The 25,293-nt window shown below is 54.2% G+C and overlaps 3 protein-coding genes across 3 annotated transcripts; all 3 read right to left on the reverse strand.

Moving 5' to 3' along the window:
- Positions 1 to 204: 204 nt before the first annotated feature.
- On the reverse strand, positions 205 to 18,222 carry TOP2A (DNA topoisomerase II alpha). Its single transcript, XM_042893177.1, has 35 exons — positions 18,052 to 18,222; positions 17,325 to 17,471; positions 17,161 to 17,251; positions 16,829 to 16,892; positions 16,223 to 16,368; positions 15,876 to 15,973; positions 15,367 to 15,579; positions 14,989 to 15,162; positions 14,782 to 14,883; positions 14,277 to 14,414; positions 13,977 to 14,115; positions 13,609 to 13,766; positions 13,096 to 13,221; positions 12,587 to 12,697; positions 12,396 to 12,501; positions 11,854 to 11,963; positions 11,027 to 11,119; positions 10,479 to 10,593; positions 10,062 to 10,183; positions 9,649 to 9,797; positions 8,578 to 8,809; positions 8,222 to 8,356; positions 7,930 to 8,130; positions 7,186 to 7,381; positions 5,881 to 5,972; positions 5,235 to 5,375; positions 5,061 to 5,144; positions 4,435 to 4,644; positions 3,808 to 3,913; positions 3,395 to 3,535; positions 2,890 to 3,037; positions 2,733 to 2,794; positions 2,314 to 2,439; positions 1,556 to 1,767; positions 205 to 1,403 (listed from the first exon to the last, which is right to left on the reverse strand). The coding sequence occupies exons 1-35, from the start codon at positions 18,220 to 18,222 to the stop codon at positions 1,263 to 1,265; spliced, it is 4,800 nt and encodes a 1,599-aa protein (XP_042749111.1). The 3' UTR covers positions 205 to 1,262.
- Positions 18,223 to 18,513: 291 nt separating this feature from the next.
- On the reverse strand, positions 18,514 to 20,040 carry LOC122192580 (collagen alpha-1(XV) chain-like). The gene is made up of 7 exons (XM_042893175.1): positions 19,939 to 20,040; positions 19,802 to 19,864; positions 19,666 to 19,734; positions 19,485 to 19,553; positions 19,097 to 19,291; positions 18,829 to 18,941; positions 18,514 to 18,724 (listed from the first exon to the last, which is right to left on the reverse strand). Exons 1-7 carry the CDS (start codon positions 20,038 to 20,040, stop codon positions 18,514 to 18,516), a joined length of 822 nt encoding a protein of 273 aa, XP_042749109.1.
- On the reverse strand, positions 20,040 to 23,811 carry LOC122192581 (collagen alpha-2(I) chain-like). The gene is made up of 17 exons (XM_042893176.1): positions 23,584 to 23,811; positions 23,355 to 23,485; positions 23,014 to 23,085; positions 22,845 to 22,907; positions 22,720 to 22,776; positions 22,330 to 22,545; positions 21,732 to 22,018; positions 21,470 to 21,589; positions 21,325 to 21,396; positions 21,207 to 21,233; positions 20,977 to 21,063; positions 20,851 to 20,895; positions 20,690 to 20,761; positions 20,544 to 20,585; positions 20,434 to 20,461; positions 20,178 to 20,236; positions 20,040 to 20,073 (listed from the first exon to the last, which is right to left on the reverse strand). Exons 1-17 carry the CDS (start codon positions 23,798 to 23,800, stop codon positions 20,040 to 20,042), a joined length of 1,629 nt encoding a protein of 542 aa, XP_042749110.1. The 5' UTR covers positions 23,801 to 23,811.
- Between the last annotated feature and the right edge of the window lie 1,482 nt (positions 23,812 to 25,293).

Below are 25,293 nucleotides of genomic sequence, written 5' to 3' on the forward strand. Positions count from 1 at the left end.
ACGCAGCTCCACGTCCAACCCAGCGCCCAGCGCCCAGAGCAGCTCAGCTCAGCTGCAGCTCAATGAAGGAGCTGGGAATTGGGACGCATTTGCTGTAGTTGTGAGACAGCTTTAGAATACTGCTGAGGAGGAAGGAGGGAGAAGGCAGGGCTCTGGTGAAGGGTGAGGGACAGAAGGGGACAACTCCTTTTTGTTGAACAAAGCTCGAGTAGAAAAACTTTTATTACGTCAATATTTAAAAGGACAGTTTAGTGACAAGAACGACAGAAAAACACAAAATATTTACAGACAGTTAAGAAACATCACTCAGCCCCTCAGAGAAGCAAAGCACAACCGGCCATACTCCAGTAAAGCACTGCTGAGGGGAAGAGGAAGGCAACCCTGCCCTGCTTTTGCTGAGGAACACAAAACAGGAGCTGTGCTGGGGTGCCACAGCTCCCAGCAGAGGGGAAGGAAGAGCTGCCCTCAGGTCCAGACTGGCACGAGAAGCTCCACGCTGCTGAGAGCTGCTCTGCACCGCGTTCCCTGCGCAGAGTGTGGCAGCACAGAAGCCCAGCATGGGGACCTGCTGCTTTCCAACCAGCGCACTGCAATAACCAGCCTGCGTCCCTTCAGGACAGCACAAAGAGCCTGAGGGAGGAACGCCTGCCTGCCCAGCAGTGCTGGGCTCCCTGCACAGCAGCCCTGAGCCCAGGCTGAGCTGTGGGCTTTGTGGCAGCTGGTCAGGAGATAAAAGTGCACCGCAGCACAGCGTGGAGAGAAGCCTGCACAGACCTCCGTTACCAAAGCTGGATTGAAAAAGCCAAAGGCTAAAAGTCAGCATGGCAGAAACGGAGCTACTGGGGCACACGGCAAGTCTCTGGTTGTGGAGTTAAAAGCTAAAATATTTTATTATTTTAAAGGTATCTAAAAAGGGGAACATCTATATAACTTACAGGACTTAAGATACACAAATGTGTCTTGCAATTAAAATGACTGTAATGAGTCAGAAGACTTACCAGGGCCTGCAGCCGGCTGACGGGGAAAAGGGAAACACGTCAGCACTAGCTGGGAGAAAGGGCAGCAGGTGCTCCTGTTTATAAACAACTCTGAATTATCCTAAACCTAGAAAAATATTCTGTATTCACTTGCATCCAACACTTTTGAGGTTAAATTAGCAAAGATTCCTACTCTGAGATGCGGGTTCCTTGGCTGCAGGAGCTCTGCCATGAGCTCTGCTCACTGCCAGTCTGTGGCCCAACAGTTTAAAACATGATAAAAACTCAGAACATGTCCTCCTCGTCAGAGGACTCCAGGTACTGGACGGGCTTCTTGAGGCGCCCAGGCCGACTGCGGGGTGCAGCTGCTGCAGGGCCGCCTGCACTCAGATCCGCGCCGCGGTCATCGACGTCCTGCCTGGGTTTCTGGACAGAAGGAAGCGGAGCATTGAATCAGCTGAGCTCAGAGCAGGGCCCTTCTCACCCAGCTCCCCATCTGGGGATGAGATGAGCTCTGCTCCCAGCCCGCTCTCCCAGCAGAGCAGCACAACGCACTGCAGTGCCCCCTCAGCACCAACCTTTCCTGCGACGGATCTGGAAGGCTTTGAGCCGAAATCCGAGTCTGAATCAGATGAACTCGACAGCCTCTTGGCAGCCTTCCGCCCCCTGGGGGCACCGGGCTTCTTGGCTGCAGCTTCAGGAGGTGGGAGCTCCTCCCTCGGTGCTGCCCTTGGGGGCTTTGGTGCCGCCTTCTTCTTGGTGAGCATATCCACGATGGACGGCTGGTTATCTGAAACACAGCGCCGTGTTCGAGCCCTTATTCTGCTGCCTCTCATCTCCTGCTCTCACTCCCAGCACAGGTGCTGCCTGCCAGCTCGGCGCTCAGCTCCCCTCACCTGGAAGCACGGCTCTCCCCAAACTAAGCAGCAGTTTGCTGAGGCTGTGAACGAGGCTCCAGAGCACTGAGTGCCCTGCATTAAAACACCCCCAGAGCCATTCACAGAGCATTGCCAGCAGAGGAGTTCTGAAGGCTCAAAGCCGTGTAACCAATCTTACAGCTTCAGCACTTTTGCTCAGGCAAGGAACGTCTTTCCCACCTCACTCTGAGCAGCTGTTGAGGTTTCTCACCTGTATTTTGACATTTTCTAACAGCACATCTCCAAACTAAATTGAAATGAGCAAAGCGCTTCTGAGTGGCAGCGCCTGAAGGCAGATCTCTGATGAATTGAACTCCTCCAAACTCCTGACTGAAGCACTGCCTGTTTCCCACAGGAATAACTGCTACCCCAGAATTACCTTCAGTGACTGCAGAGCTCAGAGCCCAGCTTTGCCTTACCCTTGGCAGTGCTGCCCTTCTTAGCTGCTGCAGGCTTCTTTGGCACGGCCTGAGTGCGAGGCATGGGGACAGGAGGAGCTGCAGGATCCTGACTCACACTTCCAGGAGCGACATCTTGGGCTCGAACTGAACAGAGAAAGGAGGAAGCAGGTCTGAAGCAGCTAACGGATCTACGCTGGCTGTAAACACCGGAGCAGAAGGAAATGCTTTATGACAGCTATCAAAAAGCAGAATAATCACAAAGAGAAGCTGGAAGCAGACAGAATCCTGGGCAGCAACACCAGCTCGCACTCCAGCATCAGTTTCTTTGCGTGGTGCGACTCTGATATCTGCCCTTGCTGGCATTACACAGAGATCAGCAGCCAGCAAACTGTGCTGGCAGAGGGAAATGAGAAAGGTTTGGAAGGAGCTGGACTCACCAGGGACAGCATCTGGCAGTGGCTTCTCCTTGGGAGCTTTAGCTTTTTTCTCTGTGGTTTCCCTACAACACAAAAGCCGTTATTCCTGTCACTATTACTACATCATGTTAGCAGTGAGCACAGCCCACCTCCAGTGCCTGCATGAAGAAATACTCACTTTGGGGCAGCTTTGGGCTTGGGAGGCTTCTTTTTCCAGTCTGTGTCTGAGTCACTGTTGCTTCCGTCGTTCCCTTGATACTCAGACTCCTCATCTGAGCTGTTAAGATCTGCATCCGAGTCTGAATTGACCATGGGCTTGATTTTGGCTGATGAAATAACACAGATATCATTTTACACACTTGGTATTAAGCAGCTCCACTTCCTTTCCAGTATTTGAGATGTAGTTATTAATTTAAAAAGACTCAAAACCAAGCAGATACTGAGGATGACAGTGAGGAGACTGCAGGCTGCTGGTGTTTTCTGGGCTCACTCGGCAAGAACACATTTGATTTGCTAAGAAATCTGCCCGATGTAAAACAATAATTTCTTCTCTGCTTTCCCTTGAAAAACCGCTGTGCAGATCTACTCCCAGGTCAGACACATTTGATTGCTCCATAAAGGAAGATAAATGAGCCTTTAGAGCTGCTTCCTGGGAGCCCTCCGCACAGCCCTGCGCCGCTCACCTGCCGCCTGGCGCAGCACTCGCTCTCGTTTGGAAGGCGCCTCAAAGTCACCCGACTCCGAGTCAGAGCCTGAATCCGACCAGGGGTTGCGCTTCATTTTCTTCACAGGTTTGAAGGGCAGAGTGGTCTGCTTCTGGGGGCCTGGAAAACACGGGGAAGGGCTGAGCCCCGACCTCCACGTGCCGTCGAGTCGCTGGAGCTCAGCTCAGAAATACAGCACTGCACTCAGAGGCTCCAACGGCCCAGAGAAGCAGTGACCGTGCCACCAGCGTGGCCAGGATCTCTTCACATCTCGTCTCCCTCGCCCATTTTTCCATACACACCAACCCTGGGTGCCACTCAGCCTTTGGGAAGAGGCAGAGAAGCAGCCGCCCTCCCCTCTCTTCCCGTGGTGGAGCTGCACACACGTTTACCTTGCTCGGCTTTACGCTTCTGTGCCAATCGCTGCTTAAGGCTTGAGGGCTCTTTATCCCCAGATGAGTTTCCTTCTTGTTTCTCATCAGATTCATTTTTCTCACTCTGAAGATAAAAGCAGATACTGTCAGGTAGGTGGGAAGTTAACTCACAACTGGAAGAGGCACGGAAAGAAGTTTGTTTGTACATCCAGGAGTTGGCAGTGTAAAAAGTCTGAGTTTGTGAAACAGACGGTCTGAAATTGGTTGCTGCCAAGGAAATCGGGCAAGTGTTCCCCAGGTCAGGGGACTGACAGTGCAAACCCAACACAACCAAAACAGGAGCCTTGTGCCCACACTGATGTGCTTTGGGGCTGCCTCTGTGTGCTGGCAGCACGGCCTCAGGGCCTGCTGAGGATGCAGGACTCAAACAGGGTGGCTTAAATCAACAGCAGGAATGTAACTGGAAAAGCTGTGAGATGGAATCTAAAGCTGCAGGAAAGGAGCAGCACCTGATGACAGCTGTAGGGATATTTCTGTTTTCTAGGCTGCAGAAAGCTGAACAGCACCAAGTTCAGCTAACAAGAAGGTGCTTCTACAGGGCTGTGCTGGAGAGGATGGAACAGAAGTGTTTGGAGCACCTCTCACCTTGATCTTCCTTTTAGTTCTCTTCTCTGCCTCCGCCTTCATTTCTGCAGTGATCTGAGGAACAACCCTGATGCCATGAGGTGAAGGCATCACTTCTGTCAGCTGTGCCTTTGTCACCTTCTGCTTCCCTCCTTGTTTCCCTCCTTTTGCCTTTAAAGGTTTGCCAGTTATCCCTGCCATTTCATCCTGCATTTGCTTGGCTTCCACTGCCTGCAGAATTGAACATGAAGTGACACAGCCATGAGAATAAGAACCAACGTCCTGCTGGAAAACCCCCACCATCACAGCCTGTGCAGGAAAACCCTCTGAACTCGCTGACAGAATTCCTATCATCAGTTTAAACAAAGCTTCCCTCTCTGCTATTTTTCCTGCTTTCCCCTCAGGCTCGCTTAGAACTCCTCTTCATTGATCACTGACTTCCTTCCCACAGCCTCCTTGGTGGTTTGACTGCCTGCCCCACAGCAGGTATTCCTACCCTACCCTAGGAAGGCAAAGAAAGCTTTAATTCCCCTACTGGAGTGAACTTAATGCAAGACATACAAACTTCCACTTGTAGTTCCCTGTTACAGCAAAGAATTCAATTAACCACTGGATAAGGGAGTCATCTCACAGAACCACTGACATACATCAAGTTCTTCAACAAAGGCAGCAAGATCTTCCTTCCACAGGTCAGAGGAGCTCTTGCACTTCAAGTCTTCCAGCTCCTTTTCCTAAAGCGAATCACAGGTGAGAGCCATGAGTGAGCCAACATAGCTTAACCCAGACAATGTAATGCTTCTAAAAGAAAATAAGGAGCATACTTTGTTATCTCTCTGCTTGCAGAGCTCATCTTTCTTCTCCTTGGTCAGGTACCAGAGGGGCATGTTGAGAAGATAGTTGAAATCCGGCCCAGTAGCTGCAGCTGATTCTTTGTCACTCTCATCTCCTTCTTCTTCCTCCTCCTGAATGAGAATTCAATCAATCATGGTCTGCAAACACAGCCACATACAACCATGGGGCTGCCATGTGCTCAGTGTGCTGGACCTGTACAGCACAGCTCAGAAATGGATAGAGAAGGAACTATGGCCCAAAAGCTGCTACCACACAGAGGAGTCCAACTGCAAAGAATTCTTCAAAGCTCTTTTGCTCTGCCCTGTTTGGCCTCTGTCTCAAGAGACCAAGTTCTCCTCAGGCTGCTTAACAACTCTCGTTTTCCTCGCTGCCCTTTCACTACAGCTGTGTCACAATGGCAGAGCAGAGCCCTTAAAAAGCCCTGGGAAGGGAAGCAGTAGGATTTGGCACTGCTGGATGGGTGTCACCACTCTGCTCAGTGCCTCTGAATGACAGAATAAAGGTTTTTTGTCTCGCTTTCCCCATCAGACACCCGAGCTCTTGAGTTCTCCACATGGCAAAGCAACTTGTGCTTCTTCCTATGAACTGACAGTGAATTGATGGCTCAAGTATTACCTTGTTTTGCAGTTCCTTCCAGGCCTTCACCGGATCCGATTCGTATCCTCTTTGGATAAGAACTTGAATCAGTTCCTTCTTGGGCTTGTTTTCTGTGAACAGACATTTCAGAGTTGCCATCAGTGCCACGACAGCCCTGCTAGGAAAGACAGGTGATCTTTACGTTTTGACTCCAGCAGTTAAAACAGCTCAGCATCCTCTATGGCTCTAAACAGCCTTTCCTAATTGGAGCTGGGACACGGGGCAGATCTTAAAATAACACCCAAAAATTGCTATTTTGGAGGTGATTTGTTAGCTCAGCATTTCTCCCACGCCTGTCAGGAACACCTGCTGGAGCACTTTAAACATTTGCTCCTTCATTTCCATACATGCATTTCCCCTGCCCTAAATAGGATCTGAATTTGGTGGGAGGAGAAGGAGCTGCGATGGTATCAGAATGGCTTGATGATAACAGGCAGGTGGGGGAAAAAGCCCTGATGTGACTTCAAGGCTTCAGTACAGCAGGAGCCTCATCAGGCACCACTTGGGAGATTTATTCTATAAATGTCCCAACCAATGGAAACGCTGCAGCTGCATTTTCGTTCTTCCCAATGTCGCAGCAGCAATCATCCACGAGGCACAAATACAAATGAAAGCAGCTCTGTCAGCCTCGGAGCTGCTTCCTGCAGCAAGCCAAGGAAACGCATTTCAGGGGAATTCTCTCCCTTCTCGAGTCAAACAGACACAGGCTGCAGGATCTCTGGGCGCCCTGCAGGCACCAACCACAGAGCATCTCATGACCCTTCGTCCAGCTGTGCTCCGCATCCACGCAAGTGAAATACAGGCTGCCCTGCAGGCTGAGAAGCGCAAGTGCTGCAAACAAAGATCTGCTTCTTTTTCCAGCTCATGATGCTCAGATGCTGTGAGCTCGGCTGTCTGCTAACTTTGAAACTCAGCTTCACTGCAAACACGACTCGGGACATTTTGCAGTCTCACAAAGATAATGCAGAAAAGAGACAGGCTCCTAAGAATTCACTGGAATGGAAAACCCAAACCAACTGGAAACCCTTTCCAGCCCCCCCAGTACTTTTTCCCTACATTTATACTTTTAAAACAGTGCCAAACGCACCGTAGGAAAGCTGTAAGAGCACTCTGCTGTAATTTACACGTGCATAACTCTATAAAGGGCGTCCTATGAAGCATTTTCCTCTGATGTTACGAGAACAGAAAGATGAGCTCTGGTGTTTTGTGAAAAGCCAGAGTGGGGCTGAGGGCTCACGAGCTCCCAGTTCTCCCAGTTCCAAAAGCCCAAGAGCAGCACGTTACCAATCACAATTTTGCCATCTATTTTCTCCAGGATGAATCGAGCCTGGCTGCTCAGCTTCGCAGACTCTGCTCCCAGCATCCCAAGGAGCCACTCCTTCCTCAATCCATAGTAACGCAGCCTGAGCTCGAAGAACTCCTTCAGGATGTCCTGGGGAGACTCGTACTTCTTGAGAAAGCCCACGTGGTCAAAGAGAACCTGGAGGGAAGAGCGGGGCCGCGATGACCGTGGAACTGATTAACAAAACCACTGGAAGTCAGACATGACACAGCTGTGATCCTACAGCTGATTTATCAACCAACCCATTTTAAACCCTAGTGTTGGTTCAGAAATTATTTCTGCTCGCAAGCGCAGCAGCACAGACAATTTTAGAACTTCTAAGTACTTAAAAACGTAGCAGAGCAACTGTTCCTTGAATCTCAAAGCTACTTGGTGGATCCGTTTCTTGCAAACATCACACACTGCCTGGACGTTCAGAGGTGTGGCCTTGGCACAGCAAAGGATGCTGTGAGACTTTGGATCACTTTGACACCTGCAGGCAAACCCACCCCATGTGGGACCCACTGCCAGGTCAGTCTCTTTAGCCTTTAAAGGTGAATTTAGAAAGCTGGCTTAAACCCAGTGCTATCAGGGAACCCCAAGTCACCAGGTTGCTGAGAAGGAATATTTTCATGAGAAGCAGGAGCTGCAACTGGACACATAACTGAGGTAAACCAAAACTCTCTTCAGCAAAAGCCATTACGTACCATAGAGTTGCATGTTAGATTTGTTTGGAGTTTGAAGACCTTATGCAGCCCCACTGCTTCAGCTTCAGCTAGCTTCTCCTCACTCATCTTCACTACAAACTTCACTGTGGTGTCAGTGTGGTATTCCTTATAGTCTGTGATCAGTGGGGGGGTCTTCTCAGTCCCGTTTAGCATCGGCTCCAGGACTTGCTCTTTGTAGGTCTGAGAAAAGAATCCAAGTCAGACCCACTGGAAAGCCAATAAACACTAATAATCACTTCTTACTTTACAGGGCAAACTCAGCATTTGTTACCTGTGTCCACGTTCTGACAGGCAGCTCAGTGATTTCAATGGTCGTGGAATCAAGGATAGACACTTCACCACTTATCACATACTGGTTAGGTCCCAGCTCATCTATTGTGCCTTTGAAATTCTTGTAGCTGGGAAGCTAAGCAGAAAAGAATCATAGAATCATAGAATCACAAGGTTGGAAACAAACTCTAAGATCATCCAGTCCAACCCTCTCCTCAACACCACTGCCACCACAAGCACTAAACCACATCACACAGGGAAACACTGCATTGCAAGCACTCAAAAAAGCATCATACGCTTCAGTAGCTGCTGAATAAACCACCACAGGAGTCATGGTGCCTTAAATCCATCACCTACCATCGGCAGCGGCTCGTTGCCATCCAGCAGACGACGGATGTTGTTCACAGTCTCCCTGATGTCAAAGTTGGGGATCTTACAGGACCAGCCGGTGCCAATCCCTTCTGCCCCGTTTATCAGCACCATGGGGATGATGGGCATGTACCACTCCGGCTCCACACGCTGGTTGTCATCATAGAGGAACCTGAGGACATTGTCATCCACCGGTGGGAACAGCAGCCGTGCCAGCGGGCTACAAGAGAACAGAGAACGCGGGCCCAAAGCCTCGTTACACAGCAATGCCTGCAATGTAAAAAGAACCCCAAAGTCAGATCAAACAAATAAATCACGGTGTGTTTCTTTCCATATGAACCAGCCCAGGTCTTTGTGAGGAAACCAGGCTTCTGGAGCAACACTCAAATGAGAGCTGCATCTTGAGCAGTCTCATCAGCCCCTACTTGTCACTGTGCAACCCCTGAAGTTTGTACTTTGATAAAGGAGACACCACACTGCGCTTCACAGAATCATAGAATCACCAAGGTTGGAAAAGACCTAAAAGCTCCCCCAGTCCAACCATTCACCTGTTCCCAACAGCTCCCACCAAACCATGTCCCTCAACACAACATCCAGCCTTTCCTTGAACAGCCCCAGGCTCGGTGACTCCACCACCTCCCTGGGCATCCATTGCAGTGCCTGATCTCCCTTTCTGAAAAGTAATACTTCCTCATGTCCAGCCTGAATCCCCCCTGCCGTAGCTTGAAGCCATTCCCTCTGGTCCTTCAGGATACCAGAACACAACTCTCTCAATTCAAGGTCATTTTTCATCCTACCCAAAAGTCTCCTCACACTGGTTTTGCTCTCATTTCTACTATTCCATGCTATTCCTATCGGATATGTAGGACAGCAGATCAAGTTTACACATCTGGATGTAGAACCCAAGTCCCACAAATCGTGGCTGATCTTTTCTATTCAAAGGGTGCAGTTCTAGAGGCTTTAAGGGAAAAACATTGCTTCTCGTTTTAAATGCCGTTACATCGAGTCTTGCAGCAATGCTGCAAACACTCAAGGCTGTAAGAACCCTGCAGTGCCAACCTCAGCATGGTGAAGATGTATCGAGGGCTCGCAGAGTCCTTCCCACCGTGCAGCCTTGTGCCAAACTGGCCGATGGGCTGCAGCAGGTTGAGGTTGTTACTGCCCACAAAGTTCTGAGCGAGGTTTATGATGGTCATCATCAGCGATGCCTGCAGGACAGATAAAAAGGTGTAATTCTTCACTGAAAGGACAGCATTAAAGGTAAAGTTTACACTAAGAACAGAACCGATAGGGAAGATAAATTCAGCTCATAAAAGGTGTCCTCCCAAATCCATCACAAATAAAGCAGGTTTTTCTCGTTCCGCTTCCTCACACAACGCGGCCCATCGGGTGGTGAGACGGCAGAGCGGCCGATCTCATGAAACTGAAATCTCTCTGCTCTTTTTTAAGGCACAGTGAGCGCGGGCTCCTACCTCACCATGGTGGTACGAGGACATCTCAGCTACAGAGCCAGCCAGCTGAGCCACCTTCACCTCCCGTTTGTCGTTTCTTTTGAAGCACGTGAACAGAACTTTCCTCTGGCCTGGCTTCAAACCTGCGCAGCAAAAGGCAACCTTGTGTTTCCAACACGCAATGTGTTTCACTTGCTTCTGCTCTCTAGAGACTCACAGCAACTTAGAGACCTAAAGATCCTGCACCACCAGAGTTAAGCACAGAGCAGGAAAGACATTGAAGCCGAAGGTTAAAAGCACTTGGAAGGTAGAAGTTGGAGTTCAGAACACCGACCCTGAAAAGTCACCAGATTCCCACTTGTGCAGGACACAGCAGGCCGTTCCCTGGGTACATTTTGGGAAAGCCCTGCATGGAATCACTGCCCTGAAATAACTTACCATCAACCAGAGACGGGATGGATCTTTCATTATCTGAGTTTGAGAACAGGACCAGCTCCTTGTTGATGAAGTCGTTGTATGTCAGGTAATTAGTGTCCTTCCCATACAGATAGTCCTAAGGAAAACAAACGCAAGAGCTCTTTAATTTTAACAAGGCTCGACCTGTTTCTTGGCTCACACTTAGCTGGTTTCACTCAAATGGAGGCTGCTGGTAAGACTGCAGGTAAACACAGTTAAGTGATGACATTCCCAGCATGGAAAAACAAAACGATGCTTCCCCTGAAGCACATTGCCCCAGTTGTGCTCAAGTTGTCATTTCCCTTTTGAATAAAGTAATTTGAAAGAGTTAGAAAGGAAAAGAAGGATTGGCTCCCTGACACTGAGGTTATATGAATACAATGCAAAAAGGAGAAGCAGATCTGCAAAATCCCAAACCGTTACGGATCCTGTAGCCCAGCAACTGCACTGCTTACAGCCCTGGCTTGCCAGAATTAACTGAGAACAAGGAGACAGGGAACCAAGTTCCTTCATGCACAAAAACCTTTTACCTCTGGCAGGCCTTGCAGCTTCCGCTGCCTTCGATCCTCCATGAAGTTGGTCAGCCATTCCTTTCGCTCTTCTACCTTCTTCTTACTAAAGGCCTGTGGTGCAAAATGAGAAATGGCTCAGTTGTGGGACGCTCTGTGCCCTCCTGGAACACCAAGAAAAGGAAAGCACACAGGAGTTTCAGCAGGAGAAGAACACGGGCAGCAGGCTGACTTAGCAGCCTAAGTGCAGTAACAGATCCTTGGGGCTGAACACATTGGATTTCCACCAGTCTGTAAGAGACACAGCAGCCAGGTTTAACTGCATGAAATTTTAACAGAGTAACAGAAAACTGAAGTAGATTTCCTTGTTAATTAACACTTCAGAGGATTAAAAAAAAGCTCAGTTTTTGGCACTAATAGGTGAGAACAGATGAGAGCCAGTGTCTCCTTAGGGTGGTGGAGTTCACAGGAGTGGGGACTGTTGTGAATCCTCTGGTGAACCATTTCAGGAGAAAAAACATCTGGAGGGGAACGGAGGGGTTTGGCTCAGAGGAAACTGCAGCAGAGCACACAGCATGATGTGGCAGGAATATTTACTATTGTGTCTGAAATGTCAATTGGTTTGTAGTGGTTAGTTTGTTCTGAGCTATATTTAAAAGCCATCGTTGAAAGGGTGCTCTTGGCCTGAGCTCCGGGGACAGATTTGCTTCTGCTGGTTAAACTGAGGCTGTAGCCTTGGTAACAAAGAGACCATCTCAAGCCCAAAGGCCTCTGAGAGCATTTTTAGAGAAAATAAGCAGCAAAATACCAAAGGTAGTAAATCAGCAATTAAGTCAAGTGTAAGTTACCAGGGTGATGGCAGCATCATCTTCAGGACCAGAGTACTTGAAGCCAATTCGATGCCTAGCCATATCTGCAAAGTATTCCTTAGCCTCCTTCGATGTGCTGGTACCCAAACCTGCAGAACCAATGCTAGTCAATCCTAATTTCTTGCTTAAATTAAGTTGCACTTCCAAGGAAGGCATTACTGTATCTAATCTCTGCAATAAATCACATCAATGTACAGCATGAAGGTGCTTTGATTTAATGGGATGTAAGGAATCACAACAGGAGGTGTAGGAATCAAAGACAACGCAGCAATTGCACTTTTAGGTTGTTGTCTGCGACTTCTGTAGATGTGTGAAACCAATCCCTACAAACTGGAAGAGATTCCTCACCATCCAGCTGTTGTTCTGCACCTGGCAGCTTGCATCAGCACACAGCAGCCCAGAACAGTTCAGGAGGGAAGTGAATTTCGGAGGCCACCTACCCCAAACCTTTCTGCAGAAGCTGGACTAATTTAATAAGGAACATTCTTATTTGCCTTCACCACATCAGGTTCTCTACAAACCTTTGTAGTACTTGATTTTCCACGAGTTGTAGTTCTGTGTACTGTTTTTCCATTCTTCAAACTCAGGGATGCTATAGAATGCAATTTCTTCTTTGTTTTTGGAGGCCTGTAATGAATGAAGGTGTTAATTGTGAGCAGACGTGGGCCAACAGGCTGCTGTCCCTTCACCTTTGTACCTCCTCAGCCCTTACCTTAATGATGGGGGTAATAAATTCCTCCAAGAAGTTGTGTCTCAGAAGAGAAGGCCAGTTGTGATGGATGAAGTTAATCAGCAAACCTTTGATATGAGATCCATCTTGATCCTGTTTTGTGGTTTTATTTTGGAGAAAAGTACAAATTTAACCAGGGCCCTGATGGCAGTGCCAGCTGTTAGTTTATAAAGATACACAAATCCCAGTGAATTGAAACCATTCACTTTCAGCTCCAAAGGGGCCACGCTTTGAGCACTGAAAGTTAACAGAAAGAAGAGGCACATTTGAGGTGAACGAATGCATGAAGCACTTTGTATCAGCAGACTGCAGAAACAGTAGGTGGAACTTGGTAATGTCAGCCCCCTCTATCCCTCCTATCTGAAAACACTGAGATACAGAAAGCTAGAGATGAGTGCAGAAAGTTCAGCATGGCAGCAGCAGGATTCTCCCCTTTCCTCTGTATCCCAGCACTTTTTCTTCTCCCAGCTCTGAATTTCAGTCAGCCTAACCTGATCTGTCATGATCATGATCTTCCCATAGCGAAGACTCTTTAAAGACTCTCGATCTTCATAATTCTTCTTATACTGTAAACCCACAATCTTGATGATGTTGTTGATTTCAGCATTTTCCATTATCTGGAAAAGATCACAAGGAATACAAGCTTTTCTATCAGACTCAAAGCAGCAAAAACATCCATCAGGTGTAGGCATCCAACTGTGCTCCGCCTTTCCAGAGTCTCATCTGTTCAGAGCATTGCATTAATTCTCATCCAGTGTCTGATCTTTACATTTCTCGAGGTCGTTTCAAACATCTCCTAACCCAGAGCACAAATGCTCTCCCTGCAGGCAAAGCACTGCACAAGGTTTGCTCAGCATTCCTGCTCGCTCAGAAAGGCAAACTGGAGGTGAGAGCAGCCGCTGCCTTCATGAGTTACAGCATCAAGAGCCCTGGGACTCAGTTACAAACACTGCATGACAAAGCACACCACAGCTCCCAGCGATGGTCCAGGTCTTCCCACTAACCTGCTTATGAGAAGCTTCCCTGACGTTGAGCATTTTCCCACGGAGGGGAAATACTCCGTATTTGTCTCTACCAACCACTCCTAACCCAGAGACAGCCAGCGTTTTGGCTGAGTCTCCCTCGGTCAGGATGAGTGTACAATCTATTGAATTCTTGCTGCCTGAAAAACAAAAAACAAAAACCCAAGTCTTCAAATTAAGAAGTGAAATCCAGGCTGGCACAGCACAAGTTGTGTGAGGTGACTCATAAACCAGACAGGTCTGCAGTGCAGAACGAGCACAAGCTGCTGTTTTCTTTACAAGATGGTCGTTTCATTTGTGCAGTGAGCAAACCTTCCCTGCTTCTGAACAAACTGATGTGAAACACTCACCAGCATCATTGGCATCATCCAGTTTAGGAACGCCCTTAATCTTGGTGTGCTTCACAGCTGAACACTTCTTATTCAGCTGGGTCTGAGCTTTAAATTTTACCCAGTTTAGGATACTTTCGACAATGCCACAGCCAACTGCCTGCAATGCCCAAACAAAATTACAGAACAAAATCAACCGTGGGAAAAGCTTTAAGTTACTTTTTCCTTTAATTCGTGCCTTTGTAAGCAGTGTATTTGCCATGCTAAGCACAGGCTGCAGCTTTACAGACACGTTGATTACCCACACGCAGCAATACTTACACCCTTGATAAATTTCTCACTCAGTTTACACGTCGAGCCAAAGCTCTTTGCCTGCAGAGTCATGTTCTCTTTAGTCTGAGAGTCGAAGGTTGGGTTTTCAATTAAGGAATTCACAAAGATCCACATGTGGTTCTTCACCTGCAGGTAAACAAGAGGAGCATTGCAAACTGCAGGCTCCACTCCCTGTAACAGCAGTGCCTTCTTTCTGAGGCCCAGCTGTCAGGATCACACAGCGAGGAGAACAAGTTCCATGATTGCTGGTTGTTTCTGGAACTTTCCTAGATGTCTTTTGGCAGAATTTAGGACGGCTGATGAGAGCCACGTGATTTGGGATGTCAAGACACCAGCAGCCCTCCTACTAAACAAGAACCTAACAGCTGCTGAGCCGCAGTGCTTCCTTACTGGCTCAAAGCACTCTGCTTCACCTGAGCAGAGAGAACACGCTTTGTTGGCTTAACGTGGAACACATACAAGGCTTCTTTCATTGGAAATTCTGACACCGTACCTGAAACGGTTTCACTCCAACTCCGTTTTTGTTCTTCTTTTTCACAACATCAATGAGTTTCGTCACAATCTGGTCAGCTATGTAATCGACGTGCCTGCCACCCTGCGGGACAACAGACCAAGGAGCTGAAGGTGACTCCAGTGGAACAAAACAGGGCCGGAAATGAAGAGTGTGAAGTGAACATGACCACAGGAGTGAGAGAATTACCTTTGTGGTGGCAATGCTGTTGACAAAGCTAACTTGCTGGAAGCCTTTTTCACTTAAAGTCAAGCACACTTCCCACCTGGAATTCACTTCCTCATGAATGACCTTAAGTGCATTTCCAGTCTCATCCACTTTGTCCTTCAGATAGAGGTCCACGTAACTGCGGAAGCCTTTCACCTACAAATGAGAGCAGACCACTCATATGGGAGTAACAGCTCCTATAAATACTTCATGCACATCCTCCTGAAAAGCTGGTAAGGAAAATTGCTTGGCAAGCTTTCACTTTATCATGTGCAACGGCATAAATGGCTTCAACAAAATCTCACTGGTTAAATGTCAGGAGAAACACAGATGTTCTGTCCTGTTTAAATGCTCACTTACGGGCAGCCTCTTCCCATTCAGGAAAACTTTGACATCCTTTGTGGATCCAGCAATATCATAGGCCCTTCGGGACATCAGAGCCACGATGTCCTTGTCGAGAGTCGTCATTTTGAATTTGGACAGATCAGGTTGGAAAGTGACACACGTGTAATCTTCTCCATCAAAATGCTTCAGCTTCATCTCACCGGCCTTCCCCATGTTGTCTGTCCAGGTCTGAGGAGAGTTTTTGTGAGTTGAGTGCAACAAACACAAGAAACCAGCGCAGTTCCTAACAGCAGCAAGCTGACTTCGGAGTTTTAAATACTTGAAGGAAAAAAGCACTGATTAAAAACTAGATTCTGATTATGTCTGCTCATCTCATCATTTGTCTGAATCGCAGTTGTTGGCACAGTAGCTGTTGACCAGGTTTATTCTTGTCACACCAATGACACCCAGATTTATATAGGAAAAACTCAAGTCTAATTTGCAAATCTCAGGTACAACCTCACTGAAATGAGCAGCATTCCTACCTGCTTGAACAACTTCTTGTATTCACGACACGCCGTCTCCACAGTAAATTTGGTGCTGAATATGTTGCACAGTTTGGCTCCATAACCATTTCGCCCACCTGGATTTAGGAGGAAAACATGTTTGTGTTGTTACCTTTGCTCAAAACCACTGGAGAGAACTCCAGACTAACGAGAGCTCATTCATTTCAGCACCAAGTCTGACTAACAATGAGCACTGTCCCACAAACCCTGCAGCCACTATAAAACCGTAAGTAATTAACACCAGTTATTACACCAGGTACTTGAGCTCCTGGAGCACACCAGTCAGGCTGCCCAGGTTTATTTGCATGTACTGCAGTGTTCCCTACCTGTGACTTTCTTTTCATCATCATCGTAGTTGCTGGATGTCAGCAGCTGACCAAAGATGAGTGCTGGCACATAGACCTTCTCCACTTTGTGTTCAACCACTGGAATGCCTTTCCCATTGTTCCACACGCTGATGGTGTTATTCTCTCTGGAGGAGGGGGAAAGCATGTTTGTAAGGCTGCAGATGACTGAGCTCTGGAACAAACACAGAGGATCTCCAGGGAAAGGCCACCATTTCATCAAGAACAGATTTCTGTTCAGCAAGTGCAGCAACAGCCAGCAGAGGGAGGGCAAGTCTACAGAAAGCCCTCATTTCAGACCTGCAGAGAGCGCCAATAAAATGGACCACCACAAAGCATGTGTTCAGTGGTGGAACAAGAAAACATGGAAACATGAAGTCACCACAGTCACAAACAACCACAAAGCGGCGTCTCAGCAGTCTGTGCTCTGCGACAGATCGAGAAAGCACCCAGGGAAAGAAGCTTTTGCAGCCCACGAACAGGAATAGGGCTGGGCACAGAGCTCTGCAGCACCCACACTGATGTAGGAGAGCCGTGAGGGAAGGAGCCAGCTGAGCGGGGAAGGCACTGCACAGAACCAGCACTCACGGATCGATTGTAACTTTGATGCAGGACATGCTTTTATCCCTCTGCTTGTTGTCCGCAGCATTGACTGGAAGGGAAAGACGGTCTTTAATCAGAGCGTGTTCACAAGCAAGACAAAAGACATAAACTGTAACAAAAGGTTTGAATCGCATGGGGTTTTTCAGTGGGACAAATGCAAAAACCCATCGCAGGACTGCCAAATATCTCCTTGCAAGGCAGACGTTTGGCCAGGTACAAGGAAGGACGCCACGAAATCGCGTTAAAAGGAAAACCGCGGGGTTGAACGGGCTCTGTAACAGCCGTGCTGCGTGGGGCTCCGCGCGGGCAGCGCTCACCCAGGATCTCGTCGAAGATCTTGTACAGGCCGGGCACGAAGGTCACATCCCTGCAGTTGAGGCCCAGCTCCTCGTCGAACACCCACATTTGCTGAAAAGGAGGAGGATGCGACACAATTCACACCGGGCACCGCCGGCCGCGCCCGGCCCGGCCCCGCACCCACCTGCGTGACGGTCTCCACGGATCCGATGTAGGTGTCGGGCCGCAGCAGGATGTGCTCCAGCTGCGACTTCTTCTGGTAGATGCGCTCCACAGAGAGCCGCTTCTGGGCGCCATCGGCCGCGGGCAGGCGGGGGTTGTCCTGCAGGGGCTGCGGGGAGAGAGCGGAGCTGAGCGGGGCCGGGGAGCGACGGGGCGCCCGGAGAGCGCGGGCAGCGAGGGGCGGGGAGGGCGGGGGTCGGCGGCCCCACACGCACTCGGAGCGGCGCCGGGGAGTCCAGGAGCTCCATGGCGGCGGGGCGCTGAGCGGAGCGATGGCGGCCGGTAACGGCGCCGCGCGTTTCAAACCTCCGCCGGGCCCGCCGAAACGCTCCGCCAATCCCCGCGCGCCGCCCCCTGAAAGCCGCCAATCGCTGAAGGGCGACGGGGGCGTAGAGCCCGCCCCTGCCTCCTCCCAGTCGGCCGCGAGGAGCTCCGCTCTTTCAAAAGCAGCCAATCAGGAGGGGTGACTGCTTGATGGGCAGAGCGGAAGACAAATAGAGGAACGAGAAGGGAGGACCCTGCGCGGCCGGATCCGTGGACATGCTCAGTCGTTCGAAGGACGGTGTGGGGACCGTAGGGACGGGCTGGGATGGGGACGACGGGCTCCACTGGGCAGCGCTGGGACTCGCTGGCCGGCCTGCGCTGCCCCAGAGAGGCGCTGAGCCGCTCTGCCCCGCAGCCGCCCTCACAGGGGGAGCGCTCACGACCGGCCCCCTGCACAGCGCTGCCTTGTCAGCCCGTGGCCCCGGCGCCGCTGCCTTTGCCGCACGCATCGCGCTGCCCGCAGTGCCGCTGCCCCTGCCGCTGTCGTAGCGGAGCTGCGCTGTGACCCCGCGGTGCTCCACCACCCGCAGCCCCATCGCGATATCCGCAGCCTCGCAGCAGCATCCCAGCCCCGCGCTGTCCCCGTATCCCGGCCTTGTGACGTTCAACCCTCCGTGCAGCTGGCGGCATCCAAACGAGGTCCCTTCCTTAAAGGTTCCCTTCAATAAGGGAAGCCCAACATTGGCCCGAACACCCAACTTTTTCTCATCTTTTATTCTGAGGGAAACGTGAACACGGGCGGTGCTGGAGGTGCGGGGCTGGCTGTGCACAGGGACGGGACGGACGTCCTCCCGGTGCTCCCTGCCCCCCCCCGGGGCTCGGGGCCGTCACCACATGTGGCGATACGGGAAGGCGACCTCCACGCACAGCACGACCAGTGCCTCGGAGCAGTTGTGCCGCCGCCCGGCCAGCAGCCTGCCCTGACCCAGCGGGGCCGCCAGGCCGTCCCCGGGGCCGGAGCTCCGCCAGCCCTGGCAATCCCGGCGCTGAGCGTGGCCGCCCCGCAGCGTGGATCCGTGCCATGCCAGCCTGCGGGGCCTGCGAGCGGCAACGGGATGATGGGGAACCCCGGGGAGCCCTCCCCGTCCTCCCGCCCTTTGCACCTTCGCGTGATGCCGTGGATGTGCGGGACCAGGACTCACCAGAGGGCATCCGTCAGCACGTTGCGCCCATTGAAGGTGTAGATGGGGCCCCGCGGGGCGGCTCCAGCCTGGCTCTGCAGGAGGGAGCTCCAGGAGCGAGCCAGCAGCTGGCCCTGGGGACGTGGGGGAGGCACTGAGCGGGGGGTGGGGGCAAGTGCCCCCCAGAGCCCCTTGTCCCCATTACAATATCTCTGGGTGGAAGGAAAACACGCGGAAAGCCCGTGCTTCCTGCGGGACACCCTGAGCCCTCGGGGATAGGGCTGCCTGCCTTCAGGTTGACGATGGGGAGGGTCCTGTCCGTCCTCTTGACGATGGAGGCCAGGTCCTGGCTGGGAGCTGACAGGAACGCACGGAAAGTGCCGTAGAGCCGGGCCTCTTGTGACTGCCGGTAGCACTGCAGGTCGGCGCCGCGGATGCCGCTCATGTCCCCGGAGAGAGGCACGTTCAGGGCCACCAGACGGAGCTACAGGGACAGCGGATGGCAGCGCATGGGGGGCCGGGGCTGCTGGGGTACGTGCCGTCATCCCGCACCCCATGGGGCACTGCAGCCCCCTGAGTCGGGCATCGAGGTCTGTACAGACCCACGGACACGGGAGGGGGGGGTGTCCCTGGGCTCTGTGGGATTGGAAGGGGCCAGGAAATGGGGCAATGCTTACAGAAGGCATCCTGGGGGCAACGGTGGTCGGCAGGGTGCTGGGCAGCCCATCTCCATCCTCCTTCAGGACCTGCAATAGTGGGGACACCTGGGGACAGCAGTCACGGTGCCCAGGGTGCATCCCCCTCCTCATCCCACTGCTACCCGGGGTCTCCTGGTGCCACCTCCATCCCTCTGCTCACCAGTGCATCTGCCCGGGCCCCTGAGGGTGGCTCTGTGTTGGGACCTCGTGTCTGTGCCTGCTTTGCCTCCTGCACAGAGATGGAAGGGCAGTCCCAGCGGTGCACCCCCCCACGGGGGTCTGTCCCTTTGCCTCACCTGGTACTGCGGCGTGGAGGCGGAGGGGTCATCACCCACAAAGAGCGACTCCGAGTCCTCCAGCTGCAGAAGAGCAGTTAAGGGGGGCCAGCCACATTGTGTGTCCTCCCTCCCAACCCCCCATCCCAGCACGGTACCAGCAGCCTGCTCCAGCCCCGGGGGGTGCGCAGGAAGGCGTTGCTCCCCTCCTGCACGTAGACCAGGCTGCCCTCGGGGATAGAGCTGCCGGACCTCAGCATCAGCTCCTTAGACCTGAATACCCACGTCTGGCGCTGGGAAGGACATGGAGGGGGGTCAGGGCTCAGCTGACCCCCCCCTGCCCATGGGGAGCTGCCTACACATTGAGGGTCACCCATGGGCACAGCTCCCCACGCACCCGGAGGTCAGCACTGGGCTCCAGCGGCTCTGGGCGGGGAACATCAGCATCTGGAGAAGCTGAGGAGGGTTTGGGTTAAAGGCAGGACTGGGGTTGGGTTGGGGTTGGGTTTAGGGGTAGGGTTGAGGTCACAGGGCACCCCAACACTATGGGGACACCAGGACAACACCACAGCCCTGGTGCAAGGGCATGAAGCTTTGCAAAAGGTGCTTCCAAGCAGACAGGAGTTCACCCAAATCCCCAGAGAGCCCCTTACCCACTGCCCAGGCTGCACTGCCTGCTGCCTGTGAATGCAAACGGGGCCGTTATTGCTGCTGGGACACAGGTGCACGGCGGTGACATGCAGGGAGGGGACAGCGAGCTTACCGGCTGCTTGCAGGGCTGCTGTCCGCGCATGGGGTGCAGCCGCTGTGAGCAGAAACAGGAGGATGCACGGGGAGAAGCTCACACTGCACGCTCACACACGTGTGCACTGCGGCACAGAGCTGTGCACTGCCTGTGCAGGGCCTTACATTGAGGTAGAGGAGTCCTGGTGCTCCGGGGGGGCCTGGGGGACCGGGCGGACCGGGGGGACCTCGGGGACCCTGCAAGAAGAGCATTGTGGAGATTTAGGGTGGTTTGGTGCTGCTCCTGGGGCGGGCGGCTCTACGTCACGCTGGGTGCAATCTCTCACGTGGGGAATGATTGCTCCGTAGATATCCGGCTCCTCCTTGCTGTGCTGCAAAGGGAACGCGAGCAGATGGAGGCTGAGCTCCTCTTGCCGCCCCCCACTCCCCGTCACCCCCACCCCAGGACTCACCGGTTGGTACCAGGTGCTGGGCTGACTGCCAGGGCTGGGGAATGGGAGGTGGCCTGGTTTGCAGCCGGGCTCCCCATAGCAGCACCCCTGGGGGGCACAGTGAGGCAGGGTAAGGGCAGGGAGGAGGGGCACATGTCAGGTGTGCAGTGTGCATGTGCTGCAGAGGATGGTGCAACTCACCCACCCCCATAACCGCACCAGCTCCCCCCCGTGCAACACCCCATACAAACCCGCTCTCCTGGATCACCCTTTTCACCCTGGAAGAAAGCAGAGCGGTCCCATAAGCGCCCTGATGCAGGTGATCCCAGCCCTATGCACCCCAAACCCAGTGTCTGCTGCCCTGCTCACCTTGGGACCCGGTGGCCCAGCTGCTCCGTGGTGCCCAGTGGCTCCATGGTGCCCAGCATGGCGTGGTTCACACTGGGATGAGGGGATGTGCAGGTTGAGCGCTGGGCACTGCGACCACCCTGAGCACCCCCAGCCCTGTGCTCACCCTGTAGTCCCCCGGTGGCCCCGGTGGTCCCATAGGACCGGGCATCCCTGGGGCTCCCATCTCCCCGGTGCGGCCAGGGCTCCCTGGCATGCCCGGCAGTCCTTGCTCACCCTTCTCACCCTGCCGGGATGCAGCACACAGGGCCATGAGTGTGGGGCCCCGCAGCAGCAGAGCATGGAGCTGGGTGCATCCCGGTGCCCCAGCCCACCCACTGGGGTCTGTGGGTGGAAAGGCTGGAACCCCCTCTGAGATCCCTCTTTACCTTTGATCCTGGGAATCCTGGCTCTCCTCGGAGCCCTGGTTTGCCAGGGAATGACGCAGGTCCCGGGGGGCCAGGGGGCCCTTCGTGCCCAGGTGCCCCAGGGGGTCCCTGTGTGCCTGGGAGTCCCGGTGCCCCTGGGGGGCCATCAGGCCCAGCCAGGCCTGGGGATCCTGGAGCTCCTTCACTCCCTGGGAACCCAGGTGGTCCCACGGCCCCTGGTGGGCCAGGGGGGCCAGGCTGCCCCTCCCGCCCAGGGAGCCCTGGAGTGCCTTCATGACCTGGGTAGCCTGGGGGGCCAGGGGGGCCAGGCAGCCCTGGGGCACCGGGTGGTCCTGGCTTCCCGGTGAGGCTGGCTGCTCCCAGCTGTTAGGTGGAGGGAGAGAGGAGAGAGTGGCAATGGTGAATGGCAGCATCATGTCCCGTGGGCCCCCTATCCACCTCTGCAGCTCTGTGTCCCTGCCCTGCCCATCCCTACAGGTCCAGCTGAGGATGGACCCCACAGCAGCTCCAGCACTGCCCATCCATCCCGGCATCATCCCCCGTCCCTCCATCACCCCCCCGTGTCACCCAGCCCAGGTGCCCCCTCTCCACCTCTCACCTCTCTCTCTGATTCCTTGGAGACCGCTGCAGGTGCAGGTGGACTCCTGGCTCCCCCAGCACCCGGTGGTCCCGGTGGCCCTGGAGGTCCCGGTGGTCCAGGGGGGCCCCGAGGCCCCTGGTGACCTGGTGGCCCCGGGCTGCCTGTCCTCCCTCTCTCCCCAGACAGCCCTGGCTGGCCCCGCTCCCCGGGGAAACCGCGGTCGCCTTTTTCTCCCTGTTGGGATGAAGACAGAGCCTGGCTCCTGCCCCAACACTGGGACTGTCCCTGCAATGCACACTCCAAAGCAAGAATCCAAATCCAGAGCAGAAAAAGGTGAAAAGAGCCCTGGGGTCTCTCCCCACAGATCCCCAAACCCTCTGCCCCACGCAGGACCCCTCTCCTACCTACCTTGGGGCCGGGAGGGCCGGGGCGCGCAGGGCAGATGCAGTTGGAGCCGTTGTGCATCTAGGGGGGAGCGAGCTGTGAGCTGTGGGGATGGGGGTTGGGGGGCACCGGCACCAACCCCCCCTCACCTGCAGAGTCACATCCAGCCCGGGGGCCATGGGCACACGCTGGGGCAGCCCCTTCGGTGTGGTCTGTGCAGGAGAGAGGAGCACTGATAGTGAGATCCCTGCATCCCCGCCCCGTGCCCGGCTGCTCCACAGCTCCCCCACAGTCGTCGTCCCCCCCCCACCCCTGCACCTTGATCTGCAGGAACTCCTCTTCCTCTGCGCTGCCCTCAAAGATCTGTGGGGTGGCCGTGGGGTGGTTGTGCTAGAGCAGAAGGGCAGAGCTCAGCATGCAGCCAGTGGGGTTCAGGGGGTGCTGTGCACTGCGGGCTGTGCAGGGGCACCAGGGTCTCCTCTCCAAGGGGCAGAGAGGGGAAAGCATTTCCAAGGATGGAGTCTGGTGTGGGATGCACTGCTGTGGCTGTGCTGTGCTGGGTGCTGATAAGGGAAGGATGAAGAGCAGGCCTGGCGTGGGCTGGGGAGTCAGGGTGGGGATAGGGGCCTTGGGGCGCAGCTCCTGCCAGGGATGGGCACCTGGGCTCGCGTGCGCAGCAGGGCACGGCCCTGGCCCTTGGTCCTGGCAGAGGGCTCCCGTCTCCTCGAGTCCGTTCCCAACGGGGGTTTGCTCAGCGGCAGCTTCTTCGTGGGCTCCGCGTCAGCAGCGTCTGCAGGATGGAGACGTGGGCAGCAAGGTGCTCCCTGCTCCCAGTGCCTGGGAGTGTCCCCTCCTCACCGGATCCGGGAGCTTGGGGTGCGCACCTACCTTCCTCCCCACTCAGGGTGGGCAGCGTGGGGGTTGCAGGGCTGGTGCTGGGCTCTGGAGTGGTGTCTTCAGAGCCCAGTGGGTAGAACCACTGGGCCGTGCCGTGGGGCAGAAGCCCGGCCAGCACTGAGAGGATGCAGAGTGCATGGAGGAGGCGTGGGGTATCCAGCCTCATGCTGCAGCCCCGGGGTGCCGAGGACAGGGGGGTCTGGTTCATCCCGCTCGTCTGTGCCGTCTGCTCCTGATGCCCTGGCACAGCCCCTGCTGTTATCACAGTGGCCCCCGACACGCCCCCTCCCCCCCCAGCACCCCCGCCCTGCGGGCTGCATCCAGCATGGAGCTGAATGCTTACTGTGAGGGTGCGGGGCAGGGAGGGCGCATGGGAGCTGTGGGAAGGGAGCCAGGTCAGGGAGAGGGGTCTGGAGGAGGAGATGCTGCCTGGAAATGGGAGTTAAACCATGAGGGAGTGCGGGAAGGCGCTGGCTGGGAGCAGGGCACTGGCACGGCAAGGAGCAGCGTCCCACCAGGGATGCATGCAGCCCTTGTCCCCCTGCTCCATCAGAGCCCGCCTGCTCCGGAAGAGCTGCCATCAGCTGGGGGGCTGCAGCGCTCTCTGAGGCATCTTCTGCCCCTGCAACACTGCGTTGCTGGAACCCACAGCCCCTCTGAGGTGCTGTGATGGCTTTGGAGCTGTTGGGTGTCACAGGAGGACAAAGACCCAGAGCTGGGAGCCCAAAGAATCTCAGAGTGGGGGCTCGAGGTTGAATGTCTTGGGGTGCTGGCTGCATGGCAGTGGGGTGCACCTGCCTTCTTCATGGGGCAGGACGGTGCTGGAATCGGGGACCTGGAGGCCCCGTGCCTGGCAGAGATGAGGAACAGCCCCTGGGGCTGCAGAGCTCACACATCCCCGCTCCCCCGTGCTCCCGCTCCCTCCAGCCCTGCAGACACAACAGCCTCCCCGGCGGGCGCGTGGTGCTGCCAAGGTCTGATAAGGAGCTGCGGCTGCCGTGGGGCCGGGCACCTGTTTGGGTTTGGCCCCGGCTCGGACGCTGTGTCAAGGCTGGCGCCTCTGCCCTGAGTCACGGCCACTGTGCGCCCCATGGCTGTGCCAGGCAGGGCAGGGGCTGTGGGCTGGGGGCTCGGGGGCCCCTGCTCTGCTAGGAGGGGAAGAGGGGTCTGGGAGCATGGGGGGCAGCAGCCCTGCCTGCATTTCTCCCCCAGCTGATGCTGCCCCACTCGTGTGGGGATGGAAGGTGCTCTGGGAGCGGCCAGAGTGGCACAGCTGGCACTGCAGTGTGAGCACAGGGTGGGAGGTGAGTGCAGGGGGCTGCGGTGGGCTCAGCCCCTTCTGAGCACAGCCGGGCTGCAGGCACGGAGCGGAGGTGGCTTTTGTTGATGCTCTGCACCTCCCTCCTGCTGTCTGTATGCAGAGGGCAAATGAAACAAATGGCGCTGATGTTTAGTGCCTCTGAGCTGGTGGCACACTGTCACAGCTCCCACTGCTCCTCAGGGTCTGTGGGGGGTGAATGGGGCCCCATGAGACGTGCTCGTGCCTGGCTTGCTGTGCTCAGCCCACGTGCTGGAGCTGGGTTGGGTGTCAGGAAAAGGTTCTGCACCTTCCAGGTTGGGTGGGGAACACGGCTGCCTGAGCTCACAGTGTTGGGACACCACTCGCAGACATGGGTCTGGTTTGGGTGCTGCTGTGTGGAG

This window comes from Lagopus leucura, unplaced genomic scaffold (assembly GCF_019238085.1).
Source record: "Lagopus leucura isolate 7727_CA_CO unplaced genomic scaffold, USGS_WTPT01 259-10_obj-0_obj, whole genome shotgun sequence".
Taxonomy (NCBI): Eukaryota; Metazoa; Chordata; class Aves; order Galliformes; family Phasianidae; genus Lagopus; species Lagopus leucura.

What these genes read in the sequence shown, in the direction of transcription:
- TOP2A (XM_042893177.1), bottom strand. Translation starts at nt 18,222, where the DNA reads ATGGGGCTGCGGGTGGTGGAGCACCGCGGGGTCACAGCGCAGCTCCGC. An exon ending in GAAAATCAAGTACTACAAAG is followed by an intron (nt 11,964 to 12,395) that starts GTTTGTAGAGAA and finishes TTGGTTCTGCAG; the next exon opens with GTTTGGGTACCAGCACATCG. An exon ending in TACATCTTCACCATGCTGAG is followed by an intron (nt 8,810 to 9,648) that starts GTTGGCACTGCA and finishes GTTCTCTTGTAG; the next exon opens with CCCGCTGGCACGGCTGCTGT.
- LOC122192580 (XM_042893175.1), bottom strand. Translation starts at nt 20,040, where the DNA reads ATGCTGAGGTCCGGCAGCTCTATCCCCGAGGGCAGCCTGGTCTACGTG. An exon ending in GGGCCCGGGCAGATGCACTG is followed by an intron (nt 19,554 to 19,665) that starts GTGAGCAGAGGG and finishes CCACTATTGCAG; the next exon opens with GTCCTGAAGGAGGATGGAGA. An exon ending in TTGCCCCCAGGATGCCTTCT is followed by an intron (nt 19,292 to 19,484) that starts GTAAGCATTGCC and finishes CTGTCCCTGTAG; the next exon opens with CTCCGTCTGGTGGCCCTGAA.
- LOC122192581 (XM_042893176.1), bottom strand. Translation starts at nt 23,800, where the DNA reads ATGAACCAGACCCCCCTGTCCTCGGCACCCCGGGGCTGCAGCATGAGG. An exon ending in CCAAGGAATCAGAGAGAGAG is followed by an intron (nt 22,019 to 22,329) that starts GTGAGAGGTGGA and finishes CTGGCCCCCCAG; the next exon opens with GCTACCCAGGTCATGAAGGC. An exon ending in AGGGTGATCCAGGAGAGCGG is followed by an intron (nt 21,064 to 21,206) that starts GTTTGTATGGGG and finishes TGTGCCCCCCAG; the next exon opens with GGGTGCTGCTATGGGGAGCC.